Source organism: Paroedura picta, chromosome 1 (assembly GCF_049243985.1).
Source record: "Paroedura picta isolate Pp20150507F chromosome 1, Ppicta_v3.0, whole genome shotgun sequence".
NCBI classification, from domain to species: Eukaryota; Metazoa; Chordata; class Lepidosauria; order Squamata; family Gekkonidae; genus Paroedura; species Paroedura picta.
In genome coordinates, this window is record NC_135369.1 from 149,077,769 (window position 1) to 149,093,236 (window position 15,468).

The 15,468-nt window shown below is 42.6% G+C and overlaps 1 protein-coding gene across 5 annotated transcripts in view; it reads left to right on the forward strand.

Annotated features, from left to right (window-relative positions):
• The window catches only part of KHDRBS2 (KH RNA binding domain containing, signal transduction associated 2), a 537,632-nt gene that overhangs the window by 253,464 nt on the left and 268,700 nt on the right, over positions 1-15,468 (forward strand). For all 5 annotated transcript variants that reach the window (XR_013226200.1, XR_013226203.1, XR_013226205.1 and 2 more), the window contains exon 4: positions 12,608-12,754. Coding sequence is in view for 1 of the 5 variants with exons in the window: in XM_077307912.1 (XP_077164027.1) it covers positions 12,608-12,754 (147 nt within the window). In the remaining 4 variants the exon portion in view is untranslated. The remainder of the gene's footprint in view (positions 1-12,607; positions 12,755-15,468) is intronic.

Sequence of the window (15,468 nt, forward strand, 5' to 3'; positions counted from 1 at the left end):
CCCGCTCTCAAATGTGAATGCATTTTAGGTGTCTTTTGTCTAGAAGGGCAGCCTTGGCAAAGAACATACCCTCAAAAGAATTCAAACATGATTTCACAATGCATCTGCCACGCGCTGGGCTAGAGAAGGAAGATAATCTGCGTGATCTGTATAAAACTAATTAACTACATTGGGGGCAGAATCAACCAATGAATGAAAAGCATTGGATTAGATGAAGAAGCATGCACATATTACTATTTGTTGTTGTTGTTAGTCTTGACTAAAACCATTTTTGTTGACAGGGTGATGTCTCTGCTTTTTAGGATGCTGTCTAGATTTGCCATAGCTTTCCTCCCCAGGAGCAAGCGTCTTTTAATTTCTTTGCTGCAGTCCCCATCTGCAGTGATCTTGGAGCCCAGGAAAATAAAATGTCACTATCTCCATTTCTTCTCCATCTATTTGCCAGGAATTGAGAGGGCCCGATGCCATGATCTTCGTTTTCTTGACGTTGAGCTTCAAGCCAACTTTTGCACTCTCCTCCTTCACCCGCATCAACAGGCTCTTTAGTTCCTCTTCACTTTCTGCCATTAGAATGGTATCATCTGCATATCTGAGGTTGTTGATATTTCTCTCTGCAATCTTGATCCCAATTTGTGACTCCTCTAATCCCGCCTTTCTTATGATGTGCTCCACATACAAGTTAAATAGGCAAGGCGACAGTATACAGCCTTGCCGAACTCCTTTCTCAATTTTGAACCAATCAGTGATTCCATGTTCAGTTCTCACTGTTGCTTCTTGACCTGCATATAAGCTTCTCAAGATACAAATAAGATGCTCTGGTATTCCCATCGCTTTAATGATAGCATAAGGTAAAGGTAAAGGTATCCCCTGTGCAAGCACCAGGTCATGTCTGACCCTTGGGGTGACGCCCTCTAGCGTTTTCATGGCAGACTCAATACGGGGTGGTGTGCCAGTGCCTTCCTCAGTCATTACCGTTGATAGCATACAAAATGTATCTAAAATTTTAAAATGTATTTAATTTACATTTTTAAAAATGTATCTAAAAATCAGCATAGTTAGAAATGTAAGTGCAAGGAGTGGCAGTCTTGGCCAGTTCCCCTTGCCATTGCAGTCTGGTTCCTCACACAACCTTTTCTGCAAGCATAAAGGGCTTCTAAGGTAGAAGGGAAAAGCGAGGAACAATCTGCTTCCACTAACAGCAAGATGATAGGATCCATCCTGGTAAAAACAGCACTAATTTCTCAGTCAGCCTTAAACACTTGGGATCTGATAGCCATTTCACACCATATGTTGGCCCAGATCCATACCTAGAGATCCTTTCATGAAAAACCATGCCTATGTCACTTGCTGGAGCAGGAATTACCAGCATATAATCAGGTGGGTATTCAAATACCTGTCTGAAGGTATTTGCAGATATTACCTATCTGCACTGCCCTGCTTTAAGCGGATGTTTTCTCAGATATAGTCTGATGTACATTAATAGTCATGTAACTACATTAAGTGAACTGAATGGTATTATAGATGCCATTTGGGTGAAGAAATGTGTACTAATATCTGCATTAGCTTCTTACACAATGGTTGTATTGGATAGGCAGTTTACATGCCTCATGTCAAGAGCATTGCAGTCTGCTGGCAAGTGAAAAGGATTGCACATACAGCTCATCGGCAGGTACCTGAATCTTCTTTGCCTCTAGTTTAAATAAATTTCTGCCCAAATGGCATTGGAATTAAGCTGAAAAGGCGATGTTGTGGTGTTCTCACAAACCAGAAGACAGATGAAGGGAAAATCTCTAAAAACCGCTGTGGCTTTTTTTTCTCAAGTCTTGAGTATCTCTGAGTGACCCTTTTCATTATTTTAAGAGGTTTCCTCGTGAAATACAGTAGAAGTGATCAGTTCCTGAGTAAGAGTGTCACAGAAGAAGTAGAACACATCTACTGGCAATCAGGTAGAAAAGTAAGAAGCCACTTTTGTAGTAATGAAGAGTTAAACAATAGCATTGGCCACAGGCTTTGCTTCCTGCACCTTTTCCTAACTTGAAGGACTTGCAACTTTTATATGGTTCATCACAAACACCCCATTGCATTAGCATTAGCATTCAGAAAGCTCTGTCACACATGAAGGCTGGCAGAGCAACTGACAGAAAAGATGAGAAGCGAAAAGCATAGCTTTGGGCAATGTTGCACTCTCACTCGCCTCTCTACACAGCCAATAGTTGTTGTTACGCCTGCGTTGATAACCAGAAACATCAGCCTTCTGGAGACTTTTGACTCTTGATGCATTGCTTCTCTCCATCCAGTAACCCACTCCCAGAATGCACCATTACAGTTGCTGGAATGATCAACCTCCGCAGCTGGAGGTTGGTGACCCCTGGGTCAGGAATGTTCCTTGAGGTTTGGAGGCGGGGGCTCAAGCCCAAGGGTGGGCAGGAGCTTTTGCCATGTAGCCAGCCCCCAGGAAGCTCACAATCCAGGTGTGTATCCTAGTGCCCATTGTATTCCTGGGTGCAACAGGTTTTGCCTCTAGTTGTAATAATAATACTTAAAATAATAATATTAAATAATGACTAAAGATAAAATGGCCATGTTCTTGGTTGCGGAAAATGTAATCGTAACGTAACTGCAATTGGCCCTAAGCAGTAATTCTGCCGGCGCCTGGGGAATCTAGCTCATGTATTTAATTATTTGCTGTTCTTGCTTTTTACACTTTTAAAACTAAAAACAAAACAGCAATGACAAACAGTGCATTTTATTATCTCGCATAAATGAAAGGAAACTACCAAACCACCCTAGAAATTCATACAGGGGCGGTCATGTTTGGGGGGGGGGGGTAGGAAGGAAAACCTCATTTTCAAGATTAGTTGACTGGGAAGGCAGAAAGGGTGTATAAGTGTGCTTGTGTATGAACATACCAGTGTGTTTTGGGGTTTTTAAGTGGTATGGGTTAGAACTTCCAAGTCAGCTCCTGGACTGTTTTCACTTTCTGCTATACTTTAGCATATATATTCAGACCACTTAGTGTAGATGAGTTACTTAAATATCTTTCATAGTACTGTTCTTGCTGAGTCTGGAATGCAGCTTTCACTGATGTAGTTGGCTGAGCATTCTTTGTTTTGTCGCCAAAGAAAGGATATTTTGAAAAGGCTTAACCCCAAGAAATTGAGAGCATACCAACAACATGGTAGTGTGTAGCAGCACACAAACACAATTGATGCCTCCCAGTCACAGCAAAACAAGTTAGGCTGATTTGGGGGCTTAGTTGGTATTCTTACTAGGTGGTATGTGTTACTGATCATGAGCAAGGAATATGAAAGTACCCATATAGTTATCCTGGATTAATTGCAGTCTTTTATATAAATACTAGAGGCCAAGCCCATTGCACTCAGGAATACAATGGGTGTTAGATTGGGATGGGGGGGAGGGTGGAAGAACTCTGCGGACAGCCTCTCCCTCTCCCCAGGACCTGGAAAGGCTGCAGGCAGCTGTTAGGGAACTCACTGGGAGGGGCAGTTCGCACGTGGCAGGGATCTGCAGCCTCCAAGCCTCAGAGGGAAATGGAAGGAGGAGGGAGTGGTCGGGGGTGGGGGACGGAAGGCGATTGGCTGACTGCTGTACAGACAGGCAAGCTAGTTGGAGGAGAAGGCACTCAGGGACAGGGCAGCCACCCTGAGTGGGTGTTAAGTGCTGAGTGGCACTTAAGCCATGAGATGCACTCCTCGTCCAAGGCCTTACCAGAAATGTTAAGTGGAACAGATTTAGCCTTATTAGCTTTCCAAGTTTCAGCCCAATTTATCTTCCTCACAAACGTGTCATGTCTTGAATAACTACTGGTTTTGAATGAAGAAACCTGGGAGATGGCTGTGTTACGTTACTCCAGTATGGGTTTTTTTTGCCTGGAGTCTTTGAATTTTACCTAATATAGGTATCTTCTATGTTCAGTATATGCTTGTATTACAGTACAAAGGTGACCTGTTGCAAAAACAAGGAAAGAAACCTTTAGTTGAACTTGGCCCATAGTTGACTTTCGTTCAATAAAAATCAGGGAAATCATGAATTTTGTGATTTGGAGGTGGAGCCACTGGATCTGCGTATATTGGCAAGAATGGCCCAACTGAATATAATATAGGCATTCATTGATAATGAAAACTCATTACACATTTTATTACTGTGTTACTTGGAAATCTGTGATATAATGTGACATATCTATTCCCTCTAACCCAATGACATATACGATTTTCCTTATTGTATCCTATGAGGAAAATTAGGCAGGAGGTGAGTGACTGACCTAAAGTTAGTCAATAAGGCTGATGGCTAATTGAGCATTTGGATACAGTTTTCCCTGATGCTATTCTGATATACTAGTTCTCTAAGACATACCTGATCTTTCCAACACTTCCTGTTCTTTAAACAGTCCATTGGCCAAAGTGACAAGTAACAGAAAGAGAAATGAAATCCCAACCTGAAATACAGGTGAGAACCAAAAAGGTTAGGGATAAAATCCATTTTAGAAAAATATAAACAGTTTATTATAAGAGCTCATATGTTTAAAAACCATAAAAGAATATCTATTTGGCAAACATAAAACATCTACATGAGTATATTAGTAATGCCAAAAAGTTTAGACCTTCACCTAACACGTTTTGATTGAACAGATCTTCATCACAGATCAGTTATATGGATGCAAGCAGATGTAAATAACAAGTTTTTATAATTTTCAACAGGGTGTGTATAATTTTCCCACAGGGTGTGTGGGAGGGGGAACTCATCTGTTATGGCTAGTTCTGGTCCTGCAAGGTGTTTATAATAGCAGAATCCTCAGCCAGCAGATATTTCTTATTCCTCCCCTGGGTGTTGGAGAACCCTAAGGACAGGGCCATCAAATCTTTAAGAAATGTTGTGACCTATTTTTAAAAAGATTGCCTTGTACAAACTAGCAAAGGAGTTCAGGTTGATATGACTTGGGGGTTCTCTATAGCCTCTAGGCAAAAAATTTTAAAGTATGATTATAAAAATGTTGACAGTTTCCTGGGACTAGGCACCACTCAAAAGTATTTTCTCTTTCAAATTCCTGCTTCCTCCATCACACTGTGGAAATTTAAATGGGAATAAAAATGATCTCATGACAGTTCTGGGTCCTGGATACAAACCCACCCAAACTTGGATTAGTAAATGAGGGGAAAAGGTAAAAATCCATTATTCCATATGAGGAATTTTGAAGATAGCTGGCATTTTTTTTTGGGGGGGGGTTGCTACTAAAAATTGCAGCAGAGCTGCTGGCACCTGTCCACTAAATAATTCCCAAATTTCAGGTAAAGTAGACCAAGTAGTCCAATCCTATGGGCCTCTGAACACAGTTCCCTCAGCCATTTCCCCTTTGCTTCCTATGGGGGAGGGAGGGGGTTGATTCCTATGCTTTCTCCAGGGAAAAGAATAGCCAGACACAGAAGCAAGCAAAGCAACCACAGGCCAAAAGCCTCTCAAAGCAAACAGAACTAACAAGCTCAACCAGTATAGAACCAGGGGATCCCAACAGAAGGACAAGACAATGAGGCAATATAGTAAAAAGGTCAGTTCCATACCAGCAGTGCCACTCCAGGGCACAGCATGCTCCACCAATTCTTGTGTCCTCATGAGGGATGCTTTTCGGCGGTAGAGCTGGTACGCTGCTTTCTGCATCCCCTTGAGGGACATATTTCAGTGGTGCACCTCGTCTGTAACTGAAATGTGCGGAGAACACAACCATGGCGGAATGGTTCGGCCACACAAGGGGGCAACAGTGGGGGGGTGTTTGCGGGGAGGTGGGATTGTGCAAGAACACAATAGCACCTTCCTGCAGCCCCCCAATGCCCCCTTATTTGGCCCTGCAGCACTGTGAAGCACTGCATAGCCAAGTGGGGCACTTTGTTTATCCCCCCCCCGGGACTCCATAGGATGGGGAGGAGCCATGCATTGAAGGCCCAGCTCTTCCCATCCACATGGGCCTTCACCGGGCTACACCTTGTTGGGCCATGGAACACTTAAGGGGAGGCAGAAAATATCCCCATTCCCTTAAAGCATGGGGCCAGCCTGGTGGGGATTAGCCCCTCTTCCATATGAGCACCCTCTCAGCCTACCCCCCCTGTGCGTAATCCAACCCAATGTGAAAGCACAGAATCCAATGAGAACCAGAACCCTGACAGAAACCCACTCCAGCAAAGAACACAATATTGCAACATCAACAAAACCAAAACAGAATTAGCCAGATCAGCATGACAAGTGGATACCAGGCTCAGTGAAGACAAGATATACAGTAAAATAAAGTGGAAAAACATTCCCAAGAGCCTTAAAATGCTGGCTCCTACTATTTCCTATACTTTTAAAAAAATTTCTGGGACCCATTTTTCAGCATTCCAAAAAAAACAAGATACCATCCAGAGATCCAAGTACATTTTGAAAATATCAGTATGTTATTTTTGGATATAATATTTGGACCAGAATATCTGAAGACACATTGTTAGACCCTGCAGTAGACTCCACTGGAATATTGTAGAATATTCTTATATTTAGAGAAGTGAATTTAACCAAAGCACTAATTCCTTTCAAACAAAACACAGATCACGTGAATTGTGAGGACTCTGTGAAGTATGTTCTCCCCATGTTTATAAGTGTATAAATGTATAAGTCACAGGTGACTTATAGTGACCCCAACAAGGGGATTTCATGGCAACTGAGAAACAGGTAGTTTGCCATTGCTTTCCTCTGCAGAACCTTCCTTAGTGGTCTCCCATCCCAGTACTGATTCTGCTTAGTTTCTGAGAGCTAACATGATTGGGCTATGCCATGCTGTTTTCCCACCCATGTTTTTTTCCATACACGTGGAAAAATATAACAACTGAAAGGGGTTATGGAGAGGATCAAGTTTGAGCTATTCGTACTGTGGGTGTGAGTGGAGGACTAAAGGAGATATTTGCTTGAAGTTCTGTGGTAAATTTGTCCTGAGCTTCCCATGTGTCCTGAGCTTCCCTGGGTCCTCTTCTTGACCACTTTTATAGAAACACTCACTGGGTTAGAGAAAATGTTTTAGGTAACAGCAAGTCTTTTAAGTTATGAAGGGACTGCCCTATTTCAACTATGACCATGGGAGGGGGGAATTATCCTCAGTAGATGCATGTATTAATCACATTCTCTCAAATCTCTCCTAGAATAATTAGTAAAGGGAATTAGAATAGTAAAGGTGGTTTACACATCCAGATACATATCTTACTATGTACCATATCACATAGATTTCATAAGCATGTGTATTTGGGTATATATATTTGTTTATGTATATCCTGTGTTCCCTCATGGTTCATAACAAAAAAAAAATCTGCTAAAAGCAATTTGGATGTGCTTTCTGAACATCTGAATTTTTTACAGAGTCTACCTTTCTCAGTATCAATAATCAATATAAGAAGATTAAGCATGCTTAAATCCCAGTGAAATCAATGGAAGTTAAGCACTGATTTCAGTGAAATGTCTGCTTAATGTTTCTTGGTTGTGCTCAATATGTGCAGGCAATATGGATGCATTGAGGATTTATCTCACAGTCTTTAAGAGCCTACTGGCATGTCTCCTAAGCAGTGTGGCTGGAATCATGCTAGAGAATGGCACTTTTTCTACCTTCCTCACTGAAATTATGCCTCTTTAGAGTTACTATGTACCATATCACATTGATTTCATAAGCATGTGTATTTGGGTATGTATATTTGTTTATGTATATCCTGTATATAAACAAGAGCCTCTTGTGGCGCAGAGTGGTAAGGCAGCAGACATGCAGTCTGAAGCTCTGCCCATGAGGCTGGGGGTTCAATCCCTGGCTCAAGGTTGACTCAGCTTTCCATCCTTCCAAGATCAGTAAAATGAGTACCCAGCTTGCTGGGGGGTAAACGGTAATGACTGAGGAAGGCACTGGCAAAACACCCCGTATTCAGTCTGCCATGAAAAAACGCTAGAGGGCGTCACCCCAAAGGTCAGACACGACCCGGTGCTTGCACAGGGGATACCTTTACCTTTTAGAGTTATTAACCCAAAGGAAAAATGTGGAAGGAGGCAAACTAGGAGTTGGCAGCGAAAGGGAGATTTTGGTAGGTACTGTCTTCCTCTGCAGATAGAAGAAGCAGTTCCTTTGAAGGATCTGCTGCTGTACTAAAAGAACAGTACCAAATTATTGTGCTAATATGCATCATTCCCCCTCCCAAAAAATGTCAGCAAATATGTTTTCTTAACCAAGGGTATTTTTTTTAAAGCACAGGGCAGAAGAACAATTTTCTGAGTTGATAAACATTTTCTGGTCCTATTGCTGCGGTTCAATTAGCTTTCTGTTCTTTATTAAGATTTCTTTGCAAAGACTAGTTTTTAAAAATAGCACTTCTTGGTTCAGAAATGTGTACTTTTTGGGTGCCTGGAATGTATTTCATATAGAAATATGAGATAATGGGAAATAAGGGAATGTGAAGACATGTAAAGCAGTGGTCCCCAACCTGCGGGCCGCGGCCCGGTGCCGGGCCGCAAAGGCCATGGCACCGGGCCGCGGCTCCCTCTCCCCGCCCCGCCCCCGCAGTAAAAAACTTCCCAGGCCGCAAGCTTGCGGCCCGGGAAGCTTCTTACTGCGGGAGGCGGGGAGAGGGAATCAGGGCCGGGCCGCGCCTGTGCGGGCCACGCCCGCTCGGCCCGATCCGCGGGCGCGGCCCGTGGGCGCGGCCCGATCCGTGGGCGCGGCCCGGGCGCGGCTCGCGGGCGCGGCTCGGGTGCGGCCCGATCCGCGGGCGCGGCATGGGCGCGGCCCACGGGCGCGGCGTGGGCGCGGCCCGATCCGTGGGCGCGGCCCGCGGGCGCGGCCCGATCCGTGGGCGTGGCCCGCACGGGCGCGGTCCGCGGAGGCGCGGCCCGATGCCCTGCCGGTCCCCAGCCTCGGAAAGGTTGGGGACCACTGATGTAAAGGTTTGTTACATCAATTGGAGAGATGTAAAGGCTGTTACATCAGTTGGGAAAGTCACCCCTAAAGTCCAAAACTGTAACATTTTGTTTCAAAATAAGGGAACTTTACAAAGAAGAGATGAATAGTAAAAAGGAAGCTGAAGGGGAAATACAAGAGAGTCAGGTCCCTAGAGGTTGCTTGGAAGCGATTTAAAACCACACAAATTGAAGCCCAAGTAGAATTCATTCAATGGGTAAGAAAAGGCACTGTCAAGCCTAAAGGAAGGCTTGCATGGTTAACAACACAAGTCAAGGAAGCTGTACAAAATAAAGAGGCTTTTTAAAAAAAAGCAGAAGGTCTACTCCAATTAATTGGACAGAAGAGACAACAGGTGCTAGTAAAAATGTAGGTCAATAATTAGACTTGCAAAAAGAGATTTTTGAGGACTGTGTTGCTAAAAGCATCAAGACAAACAATGAAGATTTTAAAAAATATATTTGAAACAGGAAATCAGTCAGAGAAGCAGTGGGGTCTTTGGATGACAGAGACATAAAAGGATTGCTAAATAAAGATGGGGAGATGGTAGAGAAACTCAATGAACTTTTTGTTTCTGTGTTCAGTGTGGAAAGTGTGGGCCATGCACTCATTCCTCAGCCCCTATTTTCAGGAAAGGAGGCTGAGGAGCTGAGCCAAACTGAGGTGACCTGAGATCAAATTCTAGATCTACTGGGTAAATGAAAAAACAGTAAGTCTCCAGGTCCTGGTAGCATACCCCTGAGGATTTTTGAACTCAGATTGCTCAGTCACTGTACTAGAAGACTGTAGAATAGCAAATCTGACACCATTTTAAAAATGGGATCCAGAAAGGAACCAGAAAATTACAAGCAATTCAGCCTAATGTCTGTCCCAGAAATCTGTAGGAACTGTAATCAAAAATACAATTGTTAGGCAATGGCTTCTGCAAAAGGAAGTCTTGCCTCACCAACCTTTTGGAGATCTTTGAGAAAGTAAACAAGCATGTATACAATGGTGACCTGGTAGAAGTTATATACCTGGACTTTCAAAAGGCTTTTGGAAACATACTTCACCAATGACTCCTGAGTAAAATTAGTCGTCATGAGACAAGAGGATTAAAAACAGTTAAATGACAGGAAGTAAAGAGTAGGAATCAATGGACAGGTCTCACAATGGTAGGAAGTAAACATGTGCACTAAGCAAAAAATCCAGACCACTTTGGCTTCAGATGAAGCTGCTTTGGACCGCTTTGAAGATCTACAAAGCTTCGGAGATCACCAAAGCACTCAGGTGGCCATTAAAATCAATGGTGTCACTGACTTTAATGAGGATTTTCAGGTTTCCGCCTTTCCTGTAGCCGGGGGTGGGGGTGGGGGTGGGGGTTTAGATAATAGGCTCCAAGCTTCAGGAGGATCTTCTCTGACTCCCCTCCAAGTTTCAAAAAGATTGGACCAGGAGGTTCAATTCTAAGGGCTCCCAAAGAGGATGCCCCAATCCTCTCTATTATATCCTAAAATGAGAAAACACCATAATGGGCCCATTACTTCCAATAGTAAGAATTTCTCTGTTTTTTCTCATTGGAATTAATGGAGAGAAGATGGAGAGCCTCTAGAATTGTACCCCGTCGTCCAATCTTCTTGAAACTTCTGGGGGTACACTTCTTCGGGTACAAAAAACAGCCTGTTATTTTGAAAGTATCTTTGCATGTAATGCACACTTAAAATTGCCCTTGTTTAATATTTAATTCCTCTTTTACTCCAAAGGTATTTTTATACCAGTTTAGACATATTTAAGGTTACACAAAAGAAAAAAAGAACAGAAAATAGTTCCTTTCCCTATGTTGTCCTTGTAGCATACAATTGAGTATATTGATTTCAGTTTGTTTGATTGTATTTTTGGTGCTGGTATTTAGGTGCTGGACTTTTTGTTTCATTGTGTAATCATTCTAACATCTGCTTTTAAACATATTCTGTAGAAACATGTTTAATAAATATGGAAGATATCAGTCCTGTTAAAAGCAGCCTCTCTTTTCTGTGCAAAACCTTCACCACAAGGGACTCAACCTTTTGTGCTGGCCCTCAGAACACATGGATCAATGGTGGTCCATGTAGTTTGAGATAACTAGCCTGAAAGGATGACAAGTCCTTTTCCAGTTTCAAAGTCAGAGCACCGATGTGTCCCAAAACACCTTGACACAACTAGTAAAACTACAGCCTTGTTAATATCTGAAATTAAGAGCATCTTGTGGCGCAGAGTGGTAAGTGGCAGAAATGAAGTCCATGAGGTTGGGAGTTCGATCCCAGCAGCTGGCTCAAGGTCGACTCAGCCTTCCATCCTTCCAAGGTTGGTAAAATGAATACCCAGCTTGCTGGGGGGTAAAACGGTAACGACTGGGGAAGGCACTGGCAAGGCCACCCTGTATTGAGTCTGCCATGAAAACGCTGGAGGGCGTCACCCCAAGGGTCAGACATGACTCAGTGCTTGCACAGGGGATACCTTTACCTTTACCTTATACTGAAATTAGGCAAGTCCAATTTGCCTATATGGTTAGATCACCTCATGAGGATGAAGATGATAAGGAACTTCTATAAACATTCTTCACAGGGTTATTGTAAGGATAAGAGGAGGCAGGGGATAATGAAAGCCTTTTTGGATCCTTTTTGGTGGAATATGTGGGATACAATGTAGAACACAAAGGTTAAAATACTTGCTGATCTGTCTTTCAGCCCAGATTCCACAAGTCCAAACACTCTGCCACTTTCCCTTAGAATATCATTCAATGTCCATTTGGCAGCAAACATTCTGATATATAGGTGCTGATTCAGAACAGCAGCTGTAAGCTAGTGCCTACAGGGATCTCCTTTGCTGAATGTGTTGAATTTGATGTGATAATACCAATCAGCTGCTAATGTGAGAGAGGAAAGAAATCCTGGATCCTCCCTGATCAAATTATTTGTACTCTTCTGAAGTTAGGTGGGTAGCTGTGCTGGGCTGAAGCAACAGAACAAAGGTTGAATCCAGTGGCACATGTAACATTAACAAAATTTAATTCAAGGGATAAACTTTAATGTGTATGAACACTTTATTAGATACAGATACTGAAGAAGTGTCATGCACATGAATTAAATCTTGTTAGTCTTAAAAGTGCCACTGGCCTCAAACTTGGGCCTTACTCATCTGAAGTGTTTCGATGATTTTTTCCCCATTCACCACATGTACACGTGAAATCACACCCAGAAGGCTGTATTTCAAAGTCCATTTGCTCTTATAGATCTATTTTTGTGAAATGAAGTATTAATCTCCTTATCTTATTTACTGAGTCCATAGTACTAGATACTCTTGGGGGAAAGCTTGAACCTTCCCCTTTAAATGAAAGTTGCCACTTTATAATGAAATTTCAAAGCATCCCTGAAGTATTTAACATGTTTTTTCTTTGCTGATTAAAATCTGTAGTAGATGATAATTATGCCGGTTTTATCACTCAAACACTCAAAAGTGATTTTCAGATCTTCAAGTAATTTATAGCAGATTTTCGCTTCTCAAAGGGTCTCATTTTGTTGAAAGTCTGCCTAGATTATGCCCTTTTGTCGTGTTCTCTGTAAATGCTAAATCAATGCAAAGTGAATAGATTTCTATTTCTAAAAATATGCTATTCCACAGGAAGAAGAATTAAGGAAGAGTGGGGAAGCCAAATACGCACACTTGAGTGATGAACTACATGTATTAATTGAAGTGTTTGCCCCACCCGGAGAAGCTTATTCACGGATGAGTCATGCATTGGAAGAAATCAAAAAATTCCTTGTTCCAGTAAGTTGCTTCTAGAATTTTTACGAATAGATATTTTGATTGCTGTACAGCACCTGAAAATTGTGACTAGTGTTTTTCTAACTGTAAGCATTGTCTTGAACACAGGTAGAAAAATACCACATGCCTGCACAATGTTTATACAATCCATAGTTTACTTGTATTTAAAACTTTTTAAAAATGTCGGATGATCTAAAGTGTTCTGGGTATTATTTTATGAAACCATAAGTGGTTTGAGTCCCATCTCTGATATCCAAACAATGAGTATTATTCAATCAGTATACTTGGATTGCCTGGCAGAGCTGCCATCAAAACTTGATATCGTTGGACATTTGACAAGAATGAAGTCTTATGAGAACAGGTATTGCTGGTTAGGAATATTTGGTCTCCTAGCAGGAATGTTCATTATAACTCTAAACCCCAAACAGAAGGACTTACCTGGGCCTCCTGTTGACACCAAGGGAGACTGGCTGAAGGGATGTGACTGTCTCAGAAGCCTGGAGGTGGCACACATGCTCAATAGCAGCGTGTATAGCAGTGGGGGTTGAGGCAAGGCCCATGGTGCCTTTATAAGGTGCCATGCATGCAGGCTCAGCCTCTCCATCCCAGAATGTTGCTGGAACACCTTCCCTCCCACCTGCCATTTAAAAACATGTTGGTTAAAGTTGTGTTATTGTTAAGTGAGTGCACTTTTAGTTACAGCTGTGCTTTAGGGGCATGAGAAGGAGCCTATTGGTAGGGAGGCTAGTTTGCGTACCAGTCTCCCTGGGGATTTGGGGGTCTCCAAAGAAGCCAGCATGCAACAAGTGTGGCTGCCCCAGCTGGGAGGCCCGAGGCTCCTTTGCCAGGCAGCCTGGGAGTTAGCCAAAAGACGTTCATCCCCTGCCGCTGCCCCCCACAGGTCACTTTTCTAAGTATGGGAAGTCCATGTGGCAAGGAGCCTGGGAACAATGTGGGTCACAGGGCACCTATGGACTCCTGGGAGTGGGCAGCCCACTGGCTGCTAGGTCAGGCTCACTCTTGTATGCTGGTTCAACCCTCCAATGGGAGGAAATAAAAGCTGTGGCTAAGTTTAATGCCAGTTTGGGTGTCACTTATTATTATAGCAATAAATGTCCTCCCTGCCAGTCAAAAAATAACAAAATACACCAACAATGGTGGCAAATGTACAGGTAAGAAAAAGGTTTCCAAATATATAAATATAATAAATAAAAAAATCTAAAAATATGTCTATGCAAAGTTGTCATATATATGTGTTGCATTCAAATGTTGTTAAAGTTGTAAGATTCTCAATCCAATGGATTACTAGAAGTGAGTATTTATCTTGCCATTCCTAGCAGGCAAGCTAAAGGTAGTAGAGCATGAACTTTTTTGTGTGTCTTTAAGCCCAGTCAATACCAGCAAGACTAGGGCCCATTATGCACGGAGGAGAAGGTGTGCATTCGGGGTGGAATGGCGTTGCCTAAAATCACCGATAATGCACGGTGCCGGCTGCAACTGGCCACAGATTCGGTGTATGCCGCCGAAAAAGCCGCATTAGCGAAACGCGGAAGAAAGCAGAGCTTCCGGGTGACCGATGCGCAACCAGAAGCCGGGGTCGCCACGTGCATAATTGGTTACTCTGGGTTTTGCCGCCGTTGCGACCTGTCCCGTACATAACAGGTGTGCTTCGCTTTTTCCCCCTCCGCGTTTTCCATGTGACCTGAAATTGCCGTTTCGGCGGCTGTGCATAATGGGCTTAGAAGGAACATTAAAGAGCTGTATTCTAGTCCCCACTCTTGTAGTGTGTGTATGTACATATTTGAGGAGACAGTGTTCTTGGGGGCATTGGGGGGCCTCATTCTCAGAGTCCCCCAAAACCTGTAGTTGACCCTATTACTCAGCATGCTTTGGATAAAACATAAATAGTAAAGAAGGGACCCTGAATCTGGAAATGAGGTTCACATATGCAAGTGAATCACAAAAACAGTTCCTTTCAGCAAAAACCTTTAAGAACCAGAATTTGGAAATTTCTGACTCAGCATCTTGTGAAGCTTTTTAGGTAAGAAGATAATGGGGAAGAATGAAAGAGCCCATTCTAAAAGTTGGAACTATGTACTCATCTGATATCTTCATGCGGAGTGTTTTACAAATAAGCCCTAATATATTCTAATGAAATTTCTAGTTTCATCAAATTTTCACCTTTGAAAATACAGTGGTAAAAGGTGGGACATTTTCACCTTGATTATTCTTATTATCCCTCCAATTCCAAATCTACTACTTTAATCCCTTTATCTAGAACCAGCAGTTCTGCTGAAGAGCTCCTAGCAGTTCAGAGATGTCATCCAGATTTAACTAGTTTTCTGACCTCACTTTGACCTTGTGACAATTTTTATGCTGTTTCTCAGATCCTCTTTGCAATTTACAAAATTGGGTAACTTCATTTTGTGAGTGGAAAAGGGGCAAAGTTTTTAATGTAATGGGACCTGTTAATTTGCATCACTCTGATGTCATGGCATCACAAACCTGGAAGTGACATCATCCTGCTGGAATGACACGCTAGAATTGCACTGAAACTCTTATAGTTTTTTCCCCCCGTAGCTTCAGTTGAATCTTTGTGTTTTACAAAACTTAGTGATATCATTTCTGGGTTTTCACTGGAATTCATATTGTGATGTTGGAGTGATGGTGCACCCCCATTTCCCCCCTCCTCTGAGGGAACAGCAGGGAACTTGTAG